At 36.3% G+C, this 19,230-nt stretch overlaps 1 protein-coding gene across 10 annotated transcripts in view; it reads right to left on the bottom strand.

Moving 5' to 3' along the window:
- Positions 1–2,833: 2,833 nt before the first annotated feature.
- Positions 2,834–19,230, bottom strand: part of ACAP2 (ArfGAP with coiled-coil, ankyrin repeat and PH domains 2) — a 181,179-nt gene continuing 164,782 nt past the window's right edge. For all 10 annotated transcript variants that reach the window (XM_024244851.3, XM_054551001.2, XM_054551000.2 and 7 more), the window contains 3 exons: positions 17,198–17,308; positions 13,887–13,948; positions 2,834–7,512 (listed from right to left, as the gene is read on the bottom strand). In XM_024244851.3, the coding sequence (XP_024100619.1) occupies positions 7,412–7,512; positions 13,887–13,948; positions 17,198–17,308 (274 nt within the window). In that variant the 3' untranslated portion in view covers positions 2,834–7,411. The remainder of the gene's footprint in view (positions 7,513–13,886; positions 13,949–17,197; positions 17,309–19,230) is intronic.

Below are 19,230 nucleotides of genomic sequence, written 5' to 3' on the forward strand. Positions count from 1 at the left end.
TTGTAGCTTATCATTCCCAGTTATTTGCCCATAAACAAAAATTATTTTTTGCTGCAGCTTCCTGAAGTGTATTGCTGACAGAAAGCAAAAACAGTAGGTTCAAAGTAGCCAGCTATTTATCCAATAGATACTGAGTGCCTACAACATACGAAGCATAGTAGTAGCACAATTAAAAAGTATGCAATATGACAGTTGGTAATATGCGCTATTTTCTCAGCTTATAGATGGTGTATCATGACATGTCTAAATAGACAAAGAACTTGAGTAAACACAATAACCCTTCAGTTCTAACTTTGGCCAAGTTCTCTGATTTCTGACCAGAGATTAGGTAAACGGTTTTTCCTGTTGAGTCATTTCCACATTGTAAGGTTGCATAGATTATCCAACCTCTCTGCTTCAGACCTTGGCTTACATGTCACTACCTACACAAATGATCTCTAAATACCTCCTATCCAGTGTCTGGGCTAAGTGCCACCCTCAATAATTCAGTGAGGGCCACCTATGTATATATATCACCCTAGTCTCATCTTTCTTCATTGCAAGGACACGTGACTTAAAGAGAACAGAATATACATTTGTTTTTTATTAACCACAATATACCCAGTACCTAACACGGTGCCTACCACATTGGATGAGTCTCAAAAATATACTCATCCATTGAAACAGCATTTTTATTTCTAGAAATTCTTCCTAATAATTTAAGAATGTTCAAAATATTTAACCATAAGAATAAAGCAAGGCCAAGCATGGTGGCTTAGGCCGGGAATGGTGGCTCACGCCTGTAATCCTAGCACTTTGGGAGGCCGAGGCGGGCAGATCACCTGAGGTCAGGAGTTCGAGACCAGCCTGCCCAACTTGGCGAAACCCCGTCTCTACTAAAAATACAAAAAATTAGCCGGACATGGTGGCGGGCGCCTGTAATCCCAGCTACTCAGGAGGCTGAGCCAGGAGAATCGCTTGAACCTGGGAGGTGGAGGTTGCAGTGAGCCGAGATCACACCGCTGCACTCCAGCCTGGGCGACAAGAGCAAAACTGTCTCAAAAAATAATAATAATAATTAGCCGGTGTGGTGGCGGACACCTGTAATTCCAGCTACTTGAGAGGCTGAGGCAAGAGAATCGCTTGAACCCAGGAGGCAGAGGATGCAGTGAGCCGAGATTGTGCCTCTGTACTCCAGCCCGGGGAAAGAGAGCGAGACCCTGTCTCAAAATACAAACATAAAAATAAAGCAAAGCTAGGTTCATGATGGCAAAAAATCAGAATCAAATGGTCATCAATGAAGTGGTTAAAGCTAAAATAATGCAGTCATTAAAAGTGATGTTTTCAACAAACTGCAGGTGGAAATTTTAAAAACTAACAAATGGGTGAGGTGGCTCATATCTGTACTCCAAGCTATGTGGGAGACTGAGGTGGGAGGATCACTTGAGCTCAGGGGTTCAAGGCTGCAGTGAGCTATGATCGCCACAGGACTCCAGCCTGGGCGACAGTGCGAGACCCCATTTCCAAAAAAAGAAAACAGTAATGGTAATAAATGGAAAAAAAAACCTATAGAGACTAAGAAACATATTCACCAACTGCAATATATGGAACTTATGTGAATTCTGATTTGCACGATCTATTTTAAAAATCATATTTGAGACAACCAATTTGAATACTGATTATGTAGTTTTACAGTTTAAGAAGTGTTACGATTTTTTAAACAGTCCTTAACTTTTAGATGTATACATGGAATGATTTGCTGGTGAAAGGTCTAGGATCTGGTTCCAAAAAAAGTCCAGGAAAGGGGAAAAATGGGTAGGAGAATAAATATAAGCCATGAGCTTATAGCTATTTATTTTCTCTACCTGTACATGCTTGAAATTTCCCATAAATTGTAAGTTCTCCCCATCTATTAAGTGAAAGAAGTGGGTAACAGTATGATCCCATTATATAAATGTATGAATACACACACCCAAAGGTCTAAAAGGGTATACACCAAAAAAGTAACAGTATCTCCCTCAGTGCTATCCAGTAGAACTTCCTGTGACAATGTATATATTCTACAATCTCCCCTGTTAAAAACAATAGTCACTAGCCACACGGGGCTATAAAGTTCTTAAAATGTAGCAGTACAACTGAGGAAATGAACTCTTTGTCTAATTCCAATTAAGTAGCCACATGTAGCTAGTGAGTTCCATTTTAGACAGGCAAGTAAGATAATGGAATTGTGGATGATTCTCTTGCTGCTTTTCTCCACAAGCAAAAAGCTTTGTTTTTGCAATAATTGAAAAATTAAACTGTTTTCACTAAAAATATTTACAGACTATTGATGTGGGTTCTCCACAGAACTATTCTGAAAATGAAATGAAGCTGAATAAAGCAAGTTATATTGAAAAGTTTATGTGTCTGCTTTCAATTAGCTTTTTTTTTTTAAAAAGCAAATGCAGGTGATTCACTTCCAGTTTGGTTTTTTCAACCTTCCATTCCTTCAGTCCCAATTCACAGACAAACGTGTGTGTGTCTGTTTACTAAAAGGATAAAATGTGAATGTGTTGCATAGATTAGGAACATTAATGTCAATCATAATGGAAAAAACTTAGAGCAAGCCCCTCCCCCAACCCCCCAAAAAAAAGCCCTTTATCTTTTTGCCAATGAATTAGGGGCCATAACAGCTCTGTGAACAAAGAGAATTATATACTTAAAAGATCCAAATGGATTTCTTGATTGAAGTAATTAGCAAATAGGATGAATGTGGATTTGAAAGGGCTGGGAAGAAATACCTTAAAAATAACTGCTGTTGACAGATATGTTCACAGTGTATTTCACAAGAAAATGTAAATCACCATGAAAGAACTAAGCCAGAGGTGAGATTTTTATTGACTTATTGTAATTTTTGGCATACAAAGTACTTAATCAAGTATATTTACAATTCTTACATAATGTACATTTTAGAATAAAGATAATGTACTTTGCTCCATTTACAATGACAAACTATTGTAAAACTACATTCATGAATTAGATATACAAATCCTCTACATACTAATATAAAGTAAATGGACTGTTGGTTATACATTCTTTAAAATATACCTTTTCACAGGTAGCAAGAAATAGTACATGTAATAAGTCTTTATGACTGGAATGATCCAGAAATATCACAAAGCATGAGTAAACATATATATAAAACTAGCTCATCATTTCCAAAAGTTAACCTTTAGCCTTTGTGTAAAATAAATGGTGCCAACAATCTTTATAATGTAGCAAGCTTTCCCTGTTTAATATCCAAAAAATGGAGGGTGGGGAGGTTGAAGAAAAATAAGAAAAGTTAGCAAATAAGATAGTGAAAAGACCAATGCAGAGAAAAGTTTATGTATTCAAATCTTGCTTTGTCTCCACATTATCACATTTTAAGTGGATAAATTTATGTAAACAGAAAAAGATGTCCACAAAACCATATCTGTAGATGTCATTTGGAAGCATCAACAAATTTGATAAGTATGTGGTGAATTAAAATTACTTTTATAACGTTTTGCTTTCATTAACGTTTGTTATTGCAAAAATGTAAGATTTTCTACAATTTTGTCTTCAAATCCCAATCTAGCCCTTCAAACTTTTATCCAGGTTCTCCTGAATATTCGGAGTCTTTGTTATCAAAGCACAAGGAAAGCTGGCATTCATTATCAGACTTCGCTGCTTTACAATGATTTCACATCATTTCATTGATATAAATAAAGTGCCTCTGACTGGTGGTCAGTCAGACCTGGGTAATGGTGCCAACTCTGCCACCAGCTAGCAAATCAAGTGACCCCGCTCTGTAAAACAAAAGGAGCACCCTAGGATCAAAAAAGTAGACAACTTTGGAACTCTTAGATTAAGATCTCAGAAATCCTACCATGAGAATCCAGTGAGATAAAGTAATGCCAAGTACACTGTAAGTAGCAAAACAGTATACAAAGGGATGTTTCTATATTTTCACCTTGTTTCATTACACTCATTTTAATTGTGAGGAGCCCTGAATCCAAAAAGGGTAGTGACGACTAGTCCAGTGCTCCTTCCACTGTATCATGCAGTTCTAAAGTCATTCTGGACATACAATCTACAAAAATACATCATTTTTCCAGCTCATGTCTGTGGTCCAAAGTGATATTATATACAAGTGTTATCTGACAATATAACAATGATCTGGGAATGTCTGATTGTTCAAAACGGTAGTAAATTTAGTCTTAAACACAATTTCATTTACTGTGACCATACTTAACATGCATAAACTATTTTTAAAATACAAACTTAAATTGGCCAGATTCTGAATGTGTATTTTTTTCTTTTTCAAAATACACTCATGAAGAACCAAAGTTCATATTCCAAATTAAATCTGTACGTCTGGAAAAGTAACCAATCAGAGTTCATTAAAATATACAGTGAAAATCGGTATAAATTAGGCAAACACCATAATCTAATGAATATCAGGAAATTTCTGAGTTTCTAAGGATTGTATTAAAGATAACTTTTTAAAACATTAGAAATCTTAAGCACATAAATGTTATCATGAAGCATTTGCAAATAACTGCTCAATTACTTTTATTCTAGCTCTAACATGAAATTGCATTTTACTAACTCTTCATAGTGCTGCTATTCTTATTTTCATATTAATCTAACTTTCAAGTTAGTAAGCTAATGATAATGAGCTAACAGATTAATAATAAGGAATAAGAAACTAATAATAGCAGATAAGTTATGGAAAGAAAATAAAAGGCCAATCACGTTGACTAATGAAGCCCAAAAGCATGATTAACATTGCTTAAACTATGATTTCTTATAATGCACTGAATAATTCACAGCATAACATAATTCAGATTTGTTACACACCATATAAAAGCTATTAGTTGACATGGCTAAATTCACCTAAGAGCCAACCTACCTTGTAACTATTAATTTAGTTTAAAGCCTTGCTGTTTACTCCATCATTTCTGCCAATTGCAGTCCAAATTGGGTCTCAGCATATTCAAGAAATCAGGCCACAGAAATGTGTATTTGTATTGCTAGCCTCCCTGCAATATTAAAGATTTTGCTTTCTCTGAAGATATTCTGAACCATGATCATCTTTAAGGCACTTCAAATACATTTCTGGCCACTAAATTTAAGCAGATACTAATCACTGCCACATTAACAATTCATCACCGAAGCCACAGGAGGCAAGAGTCTCATAAGGAATTGCCTTCACAACCACAGAGATTCCAGAGGTGATCTGAAAGAAGCACGCGCCAATGGCCAGATCTAAAAGGAAAACTACCTAGACTTCCTCAGATAAAGGTCAGGATCTTTAGGAATTAAAACAGGAAGGGACACTATAAAGGAAAAGTGAGGTTTTCTCTTTTTCTTGAACATACTTCTTTTTTTTGAGCTTCTTGGTCAAATAATTTCAAGGTACACGCTAATAAAAACTACAAATCAGATTTTTGCCTTTAGTGAAGGTGCCTAAAAAGCCAGATGATCTATGACTTTGAGGTGAAACAGCAAAGATAAAGATTTAATGTTCCTGTTATTAATTAAATACAATGCTGTGGAAGTTAGCATTTCCTCAGAAATAATTCACAAATATATTTTTATCCTTATCTAACATATAGTGACTATTACTAAATAAGCGTTACATGCATGCAATTTGGCCAAATTATGGAACCTTTTCTGTAATGTGAACTCATTTCAATATAATTCCTGCTTGGCTAGATTCTGATATGATGTTTAATCAACTTATAAAACTCTAGTGACTGGGAAATGTTAGAAAATTTATCTATAATTGGATCACAAAATTTTTATATATTTTAAAACCTCTTATTTAGAAAGAGTACCAATAATATCATTTACATATAACTTCTAAAAGAAGAATAAACTTAACTGTTGACAACAATGGAAAGGAATCAAAAGGCAAATTAGGGTGGCTCACGCCTGTAATCCCAACACTCTGGGAGGCTGAAGCAGGCTGATCACCTGAGGTCACGAGTTTGAGACCAACCTGGCCAAAATGGTGAAACCTGTCTTTACTAAAAATACAAAAATTAGCTGGGCATGGTGGCAGGTGCCTGTAGTCCCAGCTACTCGGGAGGCTGAGGCAGGAGAATTGCCTGAATCCAGGAGGAGGAGGCTGCAGTGAGCTGAGATCGTGCCACTGCACTCCAGCCTGGGTGACAGAGCAAGACACCATCTCAAAAAAAAAAAAAAAAAAAAAAAAAGCAAATTAATTATTTTATACTTGTAAGACATTTCAAAGATGGAATCAGACTAATCTGTAGCATATAAATGTTAATATGTTTATTCATAATATTTTGGAATTCAGGGGTCTGTGAATCAGCTATATACACGATATAATTTAAAAGAATGTACACTGTGTACAAGTACACAAAATAGATGTAGAAAAAAATAAACAGAAATTTATTGCTATATATTTTAGTATTAACTAAGAATAAGTGGGGTTCTTTTTCTCCTTTGTACAGAGATTTTTCTTTCACTAGGAGCAACAGCAAAACTGTATCTTTAAAAGGACAAATTTCAAATATAAAAATGGCCTACATGATTTTATAAATTGATTTTTCCTTTAAAGTTTTGATGAAAGCATAATTTTGCGACATTCAAGTAACCTGTAAGACGCAGTTTTATTCCATCGATACATCTGTCAAGGTTTTAGGGAATCAACCCAACAATGAAGAACTACACATTTTGAACTGGGTTTTTTTTCTGTGATTAAAAAAAAAAAAAGAGCTTCTTTTTGCTGCATAAAATAAATCTAAAGGACTGAATTATGGTCTACCTGTACAGCCATTACACATACATACATTAAAGTACTGGACAATAACCTGTCATCTAAGAAGTATAACCGCATTTATGAACAAATGGGGAAAACACATTCTCTAGTTCTAATAAATCATATATTATGTGTATGAAAGCTAGGTTACCAAAAACACATAAACACACACACCTATTTCTGAACCACCAAAAATCATCAGGGAAGCTAAAGAAAAAACATATTCTTGAGGCAGGCAGGACAGTTGGCTCCCACTTGATGAACACATGCTTGACTGAATGATCCTGGGCAAGATGCACGGAGGAAAAAAATCAATGCTACCACCCATTGGCAAAAGAATCACTTTTGTCTAACCTCCTATCATCTTCTAACCTAGAGATGGCCTAAATCTAGACTGAACTTTTATCTACAGAGCCCTTTAAATAGGCTTTTTTAATAAAAGAGGTCCTAAACTAGGTTCCTCTCCAATTACTAGATAACTATATTTTAATTTATAAATAAATGAATGGGTACCTTTTTTTACAAGCCATTCAATATCTACCAAAATTAAGTAGAATTAAAGCAGTAAAAAATTGTGAATTTTTAGCTGTATACATTAGGGGGTCACCAGATTTCATATTTTCCCATTTTTAAAAAAATTCAGAATTTCTGTGAATCTTGCTGGAAACGATTTAGTTTCTCTGGATTATTGGATGCCATTTGGGAAAAATCACGAAATATGTCCTGGTAAGTTTCATCACCTGCGTGAAATAAAATAAAGACACTTTAAACATTTACACAAGTATTAATCAAACAACATTCACATTTATTACTAGTACTATTTTATAATTCATTACATTAAAATTTTGTTCACATGAGCATTTTTGGAAAAAAAGGAGCAACTAAAAATAAATGCTGAAAAATTATGTAATGAAAGAAAAAAAAACACTATACCTGAAAAAAGCACCTCAGATGCAGCCACAGAAGAAAGCTCAGAGTTAGAAAAGAGCAAAGATGCAAGTGTTTTAAAGCAATGTAAAGAAATACGTTTATTAACACATGAAGGGGAAGAAAAGTCATTCTAAATGAGGTGTAGTAAATGAGACCTTCTTTAAATAAATATTTCCCTTAATAAAGGCCAAACGGAATGACTAAAACCAAATACTAATGTTTTGGATGGATGCAAGTTATTAACAAGACAAACTGATAATCAGATAGGGAAAAATAATACTATCTTTTAATTAAAAGCAATTTTAAAAAGTAATTTTTTACTTAAACTTTAATGCGTAATTAAAACTAATGCACCTAATCCACTGCTTACTCAACTCATAAAATGAGAATCTAGCCGGGTGCAGTGCCTCACGCCTATAACCCCAACACTGGGAGGCTGGGCTGGGGGAAGGGAGAATTGGTTGAGACCAGGAGTTCAAGACCAGTCTGGGCAACATAGCGAGACTACATCTCTGTAAAAATTAACAACAAAATCCTAGAAAATGGCTTTAAGGCCAGGCGTGGTGGCTCATGCCTGGAATCCCAGCACTTTGGGAGGCTGAGGCGGGCAGATCACCTGAGGTCAGGAGTTTGAGACCAGCCCGGCCAACATGATGAAACCCCGTCTCTACTAAAAATACAAAAACTAGCCAGGCATGGTGGTGAGCACCTGTAATCCCAGCTACTCGGGAGGCTGAGGCAGGAGAACTGCTTGAACCCGGGAGGTGGAGGTTGCAGTGAGCTGAGATCGCGCCACTGCACTCCAGCCTGGGCAACAGAGCAAGACTCTGTTTCAGTAAAAAATTAAAAAAAATTTAAAAAAAGAAAAGAAAATGGCTTTAAAATCAGTTTTGCATTTAAAAGTTGGGTTTGTTTTTGTTTTACTGCACATCATATGAGCAAGAATGCTATGACTAAATGCAAATACCAAGGACATCTGTTAAATTAGAAAAATAAATGTGTGTATGTACAAATATGTTTGTCGAGAAATAGATACTGATATTATAGCTGACTGAATACCATTTTTCTTGTCATGAGAAACTAAATATACACACACATACAGATCAATCCCTCAGACAAAGGAATCTTATTTTCAAGATAAATCATTGATCATGAATGCTTTCTGCTAAACATTAGCCTTATACAATGCTTGGCATAAAATTCTGTTCTCAAGATTTCAACCATAAAATACTGTTTTTGATTATTATTGTTGTAACATTTTAAAATTATCTCCTATAAGATACCTTGCATCCATCTTATAACACACTCATTGCTACAGATGTTGTTAATAGTGCAGTAAGTTTTGTCAGTTTTTAAAAAGTGAGATTTTTGAGGCAAGAGATGTCATACCAAAAGCTAGAGAATTAGAAAAAAGTTGAGGATAGGAATAAAGATCTAGTAAAAAGGTCTAACAGCATAAGCCAAGATTTTGAATTAAAAAATTTTAATACTTTTGGCCCGGCCGGGTGGCTCACGCCGGTAATCCCAGCAGTTTGAGAGGCTGAGACCGGCGGATCACGAGGTGAGGAGATTGAGACCATCCTGGCTAAAACGGTGAAACCCCATCTCTATTAAAAATACAAAAAATTAGCCGGGCGTGGTGGCGGGCGCCTGTAGTCCCAGCTACTCGGGAGGCTGAGGCAGGAGAATGGCGTGAACCCAGGAGGCAGAGCTTGCAGTGAGCCGAGATCGCGCCACTGCACTCCAGCCTGGGCAACAGAGCGAGACTCCGCCTCCAAAAAAGAAAAAAAAGAAAATAAATCTAATACTTTTTAGTCACTTTTTGTATTTAGTCTAGGTAAAAAGCAACTTATTAACATCTCTACATAGTTTTCATTTAGCCCTGGAAATTTATTCCCGACCTGAATCAATCGATTAAACCTAATCAGTCTACTTTAAAAAGAAAAAAACAGTAAGAAGAGATTATTAACAGGTGGCTGAGAGTAACATCTAACTCATATTGACATGACTAAAATAAAAGGTTGATACGTTGGAACAGCTGGCTGGTAAGACAATCCAATTATACTCATGATTTCGTAAAAGTTTACTTCCACATCAAAAGACAAACATTGCTATTCTCATTTTAACCATTCTAAAAGATAGAAAATAAATAAAGAGAGCAACATTAAATAGCAACAAACCATATAAAATATTTTTTCTAATTTTTAGATGTTGAATTAAAATATGTAAAATATTTATTGTAAACATTATAAATATTTTTAAAAGACTATTTAAACTGGATAGTCTGAAATTTTCCTTTCCAAGAAAGTGTAAAGTGCAGATTATAATACAAAAATACCACAAAGATTTTACCATTCAACACTAGAAGTAACTTAAAAGGCACACATTATACATTCAAGAAGAAATAGGAAGAAGGGTCTAGCAGACGTTAATACCAAATAGTCTACAGGTAGCACCAGATGAGCACTTTTAAGTATTACAACAGTACAATGGCAATATATGGCTTCTACTATTAGCAATGCATATTTTGTATAACAAGCTATGGAATTTTTTAAATGGTTTCTCCGTTTTTGTTTTTAAATCATCTAGTACCTATTACACAAGTATATTTTAGTAGAACCATTGTACCATGCAAAACAAATTATAAGACTCAATTAAATGCTTCCTTGAATGAAAGTGTTGGTGCTATAATAATCATTGGCTTCACTGACTGAATACATTTAAAAAGCGTAAATATAATACAAAAGGAAGTTGCCACCTTCACATACACACACAAAACTTTTTGTTAACATTTAGTTTCTAACAAAACATTAATTAATGCACTGTTAATGTACTACCTTTCTTAGATCTCAAAATGTGTTGTCAAAAGCAAATGTTACAAGAACAATAGTGACCAAGATATTTAATACAGCTAACACAAATTGAACTTCAATGTGATTTTTTAATACTTAAATATAATTTTGATTACTTAGAATTTTTCCCAAGGCAAATATAATTTGTCTACATTGGAACACCTAAACAACAACCCAGAATATGCTGCCATGGAATGTTCCCAGAAATACACTTAACAGTTTATTATAAATGGTAAACAACTCATCACTCAACATTTATAATACTAAGCATATTCTTGAAACTTAAGCACATTCTATTTGCCTTCAGACAGTTAACTTTTCTATGTGCCTGGACAGCTCTGAGTTTTTAAAATGCAGACTGCTGTGTTTCCACTGACAGTTTAAATTCATTTTTAATTTTTGGTATTCGGAATATCTACCACAACTGCAGTTACGATGATTGAAGAGTTTGCTAATTTTGCTCTTGAAATGTTCTCCCCTCACAGGGACAGCAGCACGTGAGACCCACCCCCAGCTCATCATATGCACGACCTTACCCCTTCTGGGTGGGTAACAGCTTCCTTTCATAATTACTTAGATCAGCGATTCCCAACTTGTGCTTGCTACATACTCACATAACCAGTAGTGGGTCCCTAAAGCAGTGATGATTCTCAACTGGCTGAGAACCTGCCAACGATCAAGAAGAGTCACAGAGCCAGAGACTGTGGGAACCACCAAACCGGTTTCCAATAACTGAGAGAAGAGTGTGCTGTTTCCCTCACCCACCCATGTCTCCTAAGGGCTACAGGGACTGCCAAAGAGAGACACACCTTCTTTTGAAAAAAACGTGTGCTCTCACATCACCCCACGCAAGAAACAGGGAGTCCCAGGTCCCTAGGGTTGTACAGATAGGAAGTTCACAAGTGGGGTTTCCTAGAAATAAATCAGTGATTGCCAAAGATTACATTTGAATCTTTTAAAGGATAAGAGCTCTTCATTATCAAAAGATTAAAAATACCTGCATTTAAGTTACCCAGAGTTCTGAGGTTTTCATTCTATTGCTAAGAAAACCAAAAAAGGATCCCAATAAAACAAGCAACCAAAGCATTTGATAGAAAAATGTACAGTGCTAAGCAGAGGAAAAACAAACAGCTGCTGCCTGAGCCAAACATACCTGTCTCATAAAGGAAAAGAACAGAAACCGAAGAGCAATTGCTATATGCCATTTCACCATGTCCCCTGTCTAAGCATAAAATCATCCTGCTTTAAATATTAGGCCCTCTGAATGAGTTAAAAATCTAACCCTTCTCAAGATGATCCTCAAATAAATCAGAAAAATCTCAATTTTATTCTGATATACTATTTCCAGAATTCCGGTCTATTTTTTAACCTCTAAACTAAAATGTGAGAATGGTAAGAGAGCTTGTTTTAAAATGAGGCTTTTTTTTTTCAAGTTTTCATTAAAATAAATCGGAAAAATCTTTTCTATACATTTTAAGTTTATGTATATATAAACTAAAAAATGACAGTGAAAGACATTTGAATGCTCCTAAATGATGGCGGCAGAAACCCAAGCAATTTGGGTGGAACTAGAAGTGGCAAGAACTTAGAGGCCCTCTCCTTTCAAGCTTCCCAACTCCAGAGAAGAGTCGACCACTGACCACCTGGCTAATCAGCTGGGTGAACTTCATCAGCAGACACCGTAAGGAAAGAGCAGCTAACCAAACAATGAAGTTAAAAATTTCAGGGGGAAAATAATTGTTTAACTTAAAATCTTGAGGTTCACTCTTCTCTCACAAATATCAGGTCATATTCTTTAAACAATTTCTATTTTAAAGTGCTTAAACACAAAGGCCTCAAAAATGGCCTAGTAATACTATCAGTTAAGAATATCTGTTATAAAATTATAACTTATTTAAAATCTAACATTCAAGTTTAAAACAAATGGGTGAAATCCAGAATTAATGCTAGAGCTTCACCCTTAATCAGCACTCTTACATCTTGGAACATCATGAGCCGCCTAGTATTGTATGATCCATAGGATTAAAGTGGGACACCCTAGATTAGAAATATCTAGCTGAAGTGCCTCTATTCTTAACATTCTTACTTGTTCCATATTAAATTAGGCCAAAAATAAGCAGTAGTAAATACGGTCCTCTGAGGAAAGAATGGCCTCACATTAACTATATATTAATCTCGTTAAAATAAATGGCTGAAGTACAGAAATTTCAAAATGTATTTAAACAGGAAGAAGAGATGATATTACCAGGTCACTTTAAAAATAATGTATCAATATTCATTTTTAAAAAACCAAACCTACTCATTGCAAACTGAATATTCTCAAGTATTTTAGTCATGAATTCATGAAATTTTTTACTAATGTGTATATAAATTTAAAACAGACAGATGAGTAATTCATATACTCAAATTCATGAAACAAGAGAACCAATAATTACTCTCTTCTTTGTGAAGAACATCTAATCAACGTGTTCTTCAAAGAGAAGAATCTGATATTTCTTCCTTGACATCTTGATTCAAAGGTGAAAATTACTCAAAATGAAACTTGAGGTGATCATGAATTGAAATTTCTCAAGTAGAATAAATCTACTTTGCCATCAGGTGCAAAAAGTATTTTTCTAAATACTTCCGCTTATCTAAGAGATAATGCACAACTGCCTGGAGGCAAAGCTTTAGCTTTAGATAAAATGAGACCTTTGCCCTCAGCCTTTCAAACTAGCTCCACTCATATCATGGACTTCTCCACCTGGTGAATTTTCATTTTAAATCTTCAACTCATTTTTAGATTGTAGTACAAAACTCATCAGTAAACTTTTTCTTGGTATTTTCCATACTGGCTTTTTATATGCCAGACACATGGTGATTTTTTTTTTTTTCCCTGAACGTAATTTAATAGAAATTCCCTGAATAACAAAAAGAAAACAATTTTGTTATATTCACTTGACAGCTAAAAAGAATTCCAAAAAGAAAACAACTATTTTGCTGCTGTAAGTATATAAAGAATATTTTTACCATTCCATTCACTTCACTGGAATGTATATGGAAGACATCCGTACAGCAAATAAAGAAGTCAGCAGCCAGAGTGAAATAGAGCAAGTCAATGTGTACTGTCATAGGAAGAGTTACGAATTTTTAAAGGCCCGGGATTAGCCACCCAAGGATTCAGTTAAGTACAGTACAAAGCTAACAACTCACAATTTACAAGTAGGTTATAAAAACTCTATAGTATCACATTAGTTTGCTAAAGAACTATGAATCTTCCAGTTGTAAACTGATAAATTCCTGAATGCATTTCTTATACTGCATTTCAGTATGGTTATTAGTAGAATATTGACCTGGCTGTCCATAAAGTCCTTCTGATTCCCGCATCTCTTCATTCATTCTTGCTAAACGTAGCCTAAAAATAAATAAAATAGTGTTTTAGATGACATTATACAATATAAATGTCACAAATAAAGCCTATAAACAGGTAATACATGTACTAATGTAATTGTGTTTTATTTGCCATTAAAATAATCTGGCTTTTAGTTTATCAAACCCAGCAATCTGAGGTACAAAGATAACTATCTCACCTTCATACAATTTTCATGAAAAAGGACAATAAAAATCTTCCGACAACTGCATTTTAGCTGTACTGCAGCAGCATCCCTGCAATACCTCTAGTGGCTTGCTTCCTCCAGATGCCTGACAATTCCTGGCTCTAACAGCAACCTGTCAAATTTTAACTGCCAACTGTTGAAATTATTGCTTCTGTAGTGCAGAAGTCAGAACCTGTCATAAGTTCACTCTGGCTCACTCTGAAGTGAGGTAGTTTCAGACATATAAACAGCATGTGTCGCCTCTAAATACTGGGAATATATTTTGATATATAAACATTATAATAAATGACTATAGGTTACCAAGAATTTCCCAACATTACCATATTGCTTATACATTCTTTTTAGGTTATTCATCTTGGCAGCAGATGACATGTAGCGCTAGATTAAGAAGCTAAGTATTTCCTTTAAGCAACATTTTAAAATAGGCAAATATTGTGTTTGGTACCCCTCTCCTACTCTGTACCTCTCGTCTGTCCTTCTGGGCCACCAAATTTCCACTGCCTTCTCAGACCTCCATCACCCTCTTCTGAAATGTTCTCTCTGGCAACTGCAGCGTGTGACATGAACTTTTCCTATCTTCAAAGTTCCACAATTCCCTTTATCTTCTCTCTCAACCACTGTATTAACAACAGTTCCACAAATCTTCCTTTGGCATTTGCGTTTTCACAGAGGATGCTTACTTACAAAATTTCTTAAGTGAAACTGAAGCACTCACACAAAGTAAAACAAGAAAATTAAGACGATTTGAGAACAGATTATTTTTAAGGGAAGGGTCCACTGCTATATAGGTATTGCCTGGGAAGCTGCCTGCAGAGTTTGTTTCTCTATATCATTCCTATCTTTTAATAACTTATCTTTCTCCTACTGTAAATCTGTAATGATTTAAGAGTTCTACACTTTCCTGCAATAGCCTCCATAATAACAGTAACCCCTCCTATGGGGAAAAGGTCTAAGAAAGTATGTTTTGCTGTTTTGTTATTTTATTTGGCAGAGGGGTGACATATGAGAAGTCAAGAATTCTCAGTAGGAGCTCAGGAGTGTGGATGGATCTATTTCTTCTCCAATGATGGGGGATAAGCAATTATGGGCTTCATTTAGCCCAGGATAAAAAGAATAAGTGACAATACAAAATACGCTTGAGATTTCCTACATAATAAGGTATAGGTGACGATTAATTTTCTGAATTCCATGTGTAATAAACTACTTTGATCTGAGATGTAAATCAAGACCTCAAAATTATTTAAAAGATCACATTAAATTTTATTCAAACATTCAAAAGCATGCATTTTAATCTTAAAATTAATCAAGTATTCACATAAATAATTTTTTTTTGTTTTGTTTTGCGACAGGGTCTCATTCGTCCTCCCAAGTAGCTACGACTACAAGCATGTGCCACCATACCCAGCTAATTTTTAATTTTTTGTAGAGACAGGGTCTCACTATGTTGCCCAGGCTTTTCTCCAGCCTCTGGGCTCAAGCAGCCCTCCCACCTCAATCTCCTGAGTAGCTTGGATTATGGGTGGGAGCACCTAGCTTTATGTGAATAATTATTTTTAAAAACAAGCACCAATTCCTACCACTGCCCAAAGGTAATGGAACTTCACAAATTACTAATATCAATGCAACTATCCTGCCTACAGAATTAGAGAATCCTCTAATTCTCGAGGTAGTAGAATAATTATCTGTTACTCTAACAATCCCAGCCTCTGCCCTAGTACTATACGAAGAGATAAACCATTTTAGCCGGGCGCAGTGACTCATGCCTGTAATCCCAGCACTTTGGGAGGGTGAGGCAGGTGGATCACCTGAGGTCAGGAGTTTAAGACCAGCCTGACCAATATGGAGAAACCCCATCTACTAAAAATACAAAATTAGCCAGGCATGGTGGCGCATGCCTGCAATCCCAGCTAGTCAGGAGGCTGAGGAGGGAGAATCGCTTGAACCCGGGAGGCAGAGGTTGCTGAGCTGAGATCGTGCCCTTGCACTCCAGCCTGGGCAACAAGAGCAAAACTCTGTCTCCAAAAAAAAAAAAAAAAAAAAAAAAACAAAACAAAGCATTTTAAAGAAGTCACTGGTTTTCTGTTTCTGCATCAGGCAGTACAGCATAAATGGCTAAGAACATGGGTTTTAGGGCCACAATTCCTGGTTTCAAATCCCAGCTCCATCACTTACTAACATCTCAAATTATCTATGGCTTGGCTTCTTTTTCTATAAAATGAAGACAATATTAACAATATCTTCCTCATAGAGTTGTTGTGAGAACCAAATAAGTTCATGCATTTAAAGTGTTTAATACATTTAATGTGCTTAGAGAAGTACATGGCACAAAGTAAATACCAACCAACTTCAAAGTTCACACAATGCACGACGCTGTGTTAACACTTTGTGCAAGTACAGTTGGCTGTCCTTCTCTGTGGGTTCAACCAATCACCAATGGAAAATATTCAGGGGAAAAAAGGCAATAAAAAATAACCATACAACAATTTTAAAATACAAATAATCGGCCAGGTGCGGTGGCTCACACCTGTAATCCCAGCACTTTGGGAGGCCAAGGCGGGTGGATCACCTGAGGTCAGGAGTTCAAGACCAGCCTGGCCAACATGGTGAAACCCCATCTCTACTAAAAATACAAAAATTAGCAGGTTGTGGTGGATCACGCCTGTAATCCCAGCTACTAGGGAGGCTGAGGCAGGAGAATCGCTTGAATCTGGGAGGTGGAGGTTGCAGGGAGCCAGTGCACTCCAGTCTGGGCAACAGAGTGAGAGTCGGTCTCAAAAATAAATAAATAAATACAAATACAAAACACTATAGTACAACAACTACATAGACAGCACGTCCATTGTATTAGGTATAATAAGTAGAGATGATTTAAAGTATATGGGAGGAGGTACGTAAGTTATATGTAAATACATACCATTTTATATAAGGGACATGAGCATATGTGGATGTTGGTATCCACAGAGTCCTGGAACCAATTCACTGTGGATAACCGAGGGACAACTGTAATTCACTGTATGGAAATAGTCAAGTAAAAAGGAAGTACTTACAAGGTGACTATATCAGCATTGGCTGCTTCCACAGCTATGCTCAAAGGATCTTTCCCTTCTTCATCAGTGGCATGTTGATTGGCACCTCGTTTTAGGAATAAACATACCTGCCTGTTTAAGAAAACAGCATTTTTGAGATATTGTCGATAAGAAAAAAAGAATCAGTATTCATCTTAAAAAAAAAAAAAAGCACTACTTAAGTAACATTTTCATTAGGAAATTCTTGATTCATTCTACAAATATTAATTGAACACTAACTCTACTAATAAAAACTTACCAAGATCAACATTTCACAAGTCTCGAGGTATTTTTGCATACATTATCTTATTTAATCTGGTGCTATATAGATAACATGGTGGATATATAAGTTGTGGTCCCTACCCTCAAAGAATATCATAAAAAGGCCAGGCGTGGTGGCTCACGCCTGTAATCCCAGCACTTTGGGAGGCCAAGGCGGGCGGATCACGAGGTCAGGAGATCGAGATCATCCTGGCTAACAAGGTGAAACCCCATCTCTACTAAAAATACAAAAAAAAAAACATAGCCGGGTGTGGTGGTGGACGCCTGTAGTCCCAGCTACACAGGAGGCTGAGGCGGGAGAATGGCGTGAACCCGGGAGGCGGAGCTTGCAGTGAGTCGAGATCGCACCACTGCACTCCAGCCTGGGCGAAAGTGAGACTCCGTTTCAAAAAAAAAAAAAAAAAAAAAGAATATCATAAAAACATGTGCACAGGTATCTATAAACCTAAATGAAAAAAAGATCACTCAAGGTCATTATTTGAAAATGAAGAAAGCCAAGGCAATGTAAACTTCATAATAATGATAATACAACAGCAAAGAATGGGAAGTAATCTGCTTGCTGTACTTGCAAATATTCATTACTTGAATAAACTGAAAAACAATTTAAAATATGAAAGAATGACTAAATGGGGTCTATGAAATAAAATGGAAAGAATTTTGACAGTTTAAGAAGAAAATAATGGCTGGGCAAGATAAGCACCTGTAATCTCAGCTACTCAGAAGGCAGAGGCAGGGGAAATCACTTGAGGTCAGAAGTTCAAGACCAGCCTGAGCAACATAGCAAAATGTCTCTAAAAAAAATTTAAAAATTAGCCAGGAGTGGCAGGGCATGCCTGTAGTCCCAGCCACTTGGGAGCTGAGGCATGAAGATCCTGAGCCCCAGAATTCAAGGCTGTAGTGAGCTATGAATGTGCCTATGAACAGTCACCACACTCCAACCTGAGCAACATAGTGAGACTCTCATCTCTTAAAAAAAAAGAAGAAAATACAAAGGATGAGTTAAGTACTACCTTAAATACTACCTTTTTTAAGTGTGGAAAGTTTAAACAATGAAGTTATCTGACTGAATCTCTTTGCTGATAGAAGAAAACAAGCCATGATAAAAATAGCCAGACATGGCCAGGCGCGGTGGCTCATGCCTGTTAATCCCAGCATTTTGGGAGGCCAAGGCAGATGGATCACCTGAGGTCAGGAGTTCAAGACCAGCCTGGCCAACATGATGAAACCTCATCTCTACTAAAAATACAAAAAAATTAGCCAGGCGTGGTGGTGCACACCTATAATCCCAGCTACTCAGGGGGCTAAGGCAGGAGAATCGCTTGAATCCAGGAGGCGGAGGTTGCAGTGAGCTGAGATCGTGCTACTGCACTCCAGCCCGGGTGACAGAGCAAGACTTTATCTCAAAATAAATAAATAAATAAATAAAAATAGCCAGACACAGTGGCTCATGCCTATAACCCAAGCTACTAGGGGAGGATCGCTTGAGCCTAGGAGTTCAAGGCTGTAGTGAGCTATGATTGCACCACTGCACTCCTGCCTGGGCAACGGGGCGAGGCCCTGTCTTTAAATAAATGAAGATGCTATTTTAAAAATATTTTAAAATAAGAGCTTCTTGCTTATCTGCCACATAATAATCGGATACCCTGAGATGTCTTATTAAGAAACAAGCGTTTAAGACACAAATTTTTCACATAAAGCCAACATTTTCTTTCATTTATACTTCCTAATAATAG

The sequence above is a fragment of the Pongo abelii genome, chromosome 2 (genome assembly GCF_028885655.2).
Source record: "Pongo abelii isolate AG06213 chromosome 2, NHGRI_mPonAbe1-v2.0_pri, whole genome shotgun sequence".
Taxonomy (NCBI): domain Eukaryota; kingdom Metazoa; phylum Chordata; class Mammalia; order Primates; family Hominidae; genus Pongo; species Pongo abelii.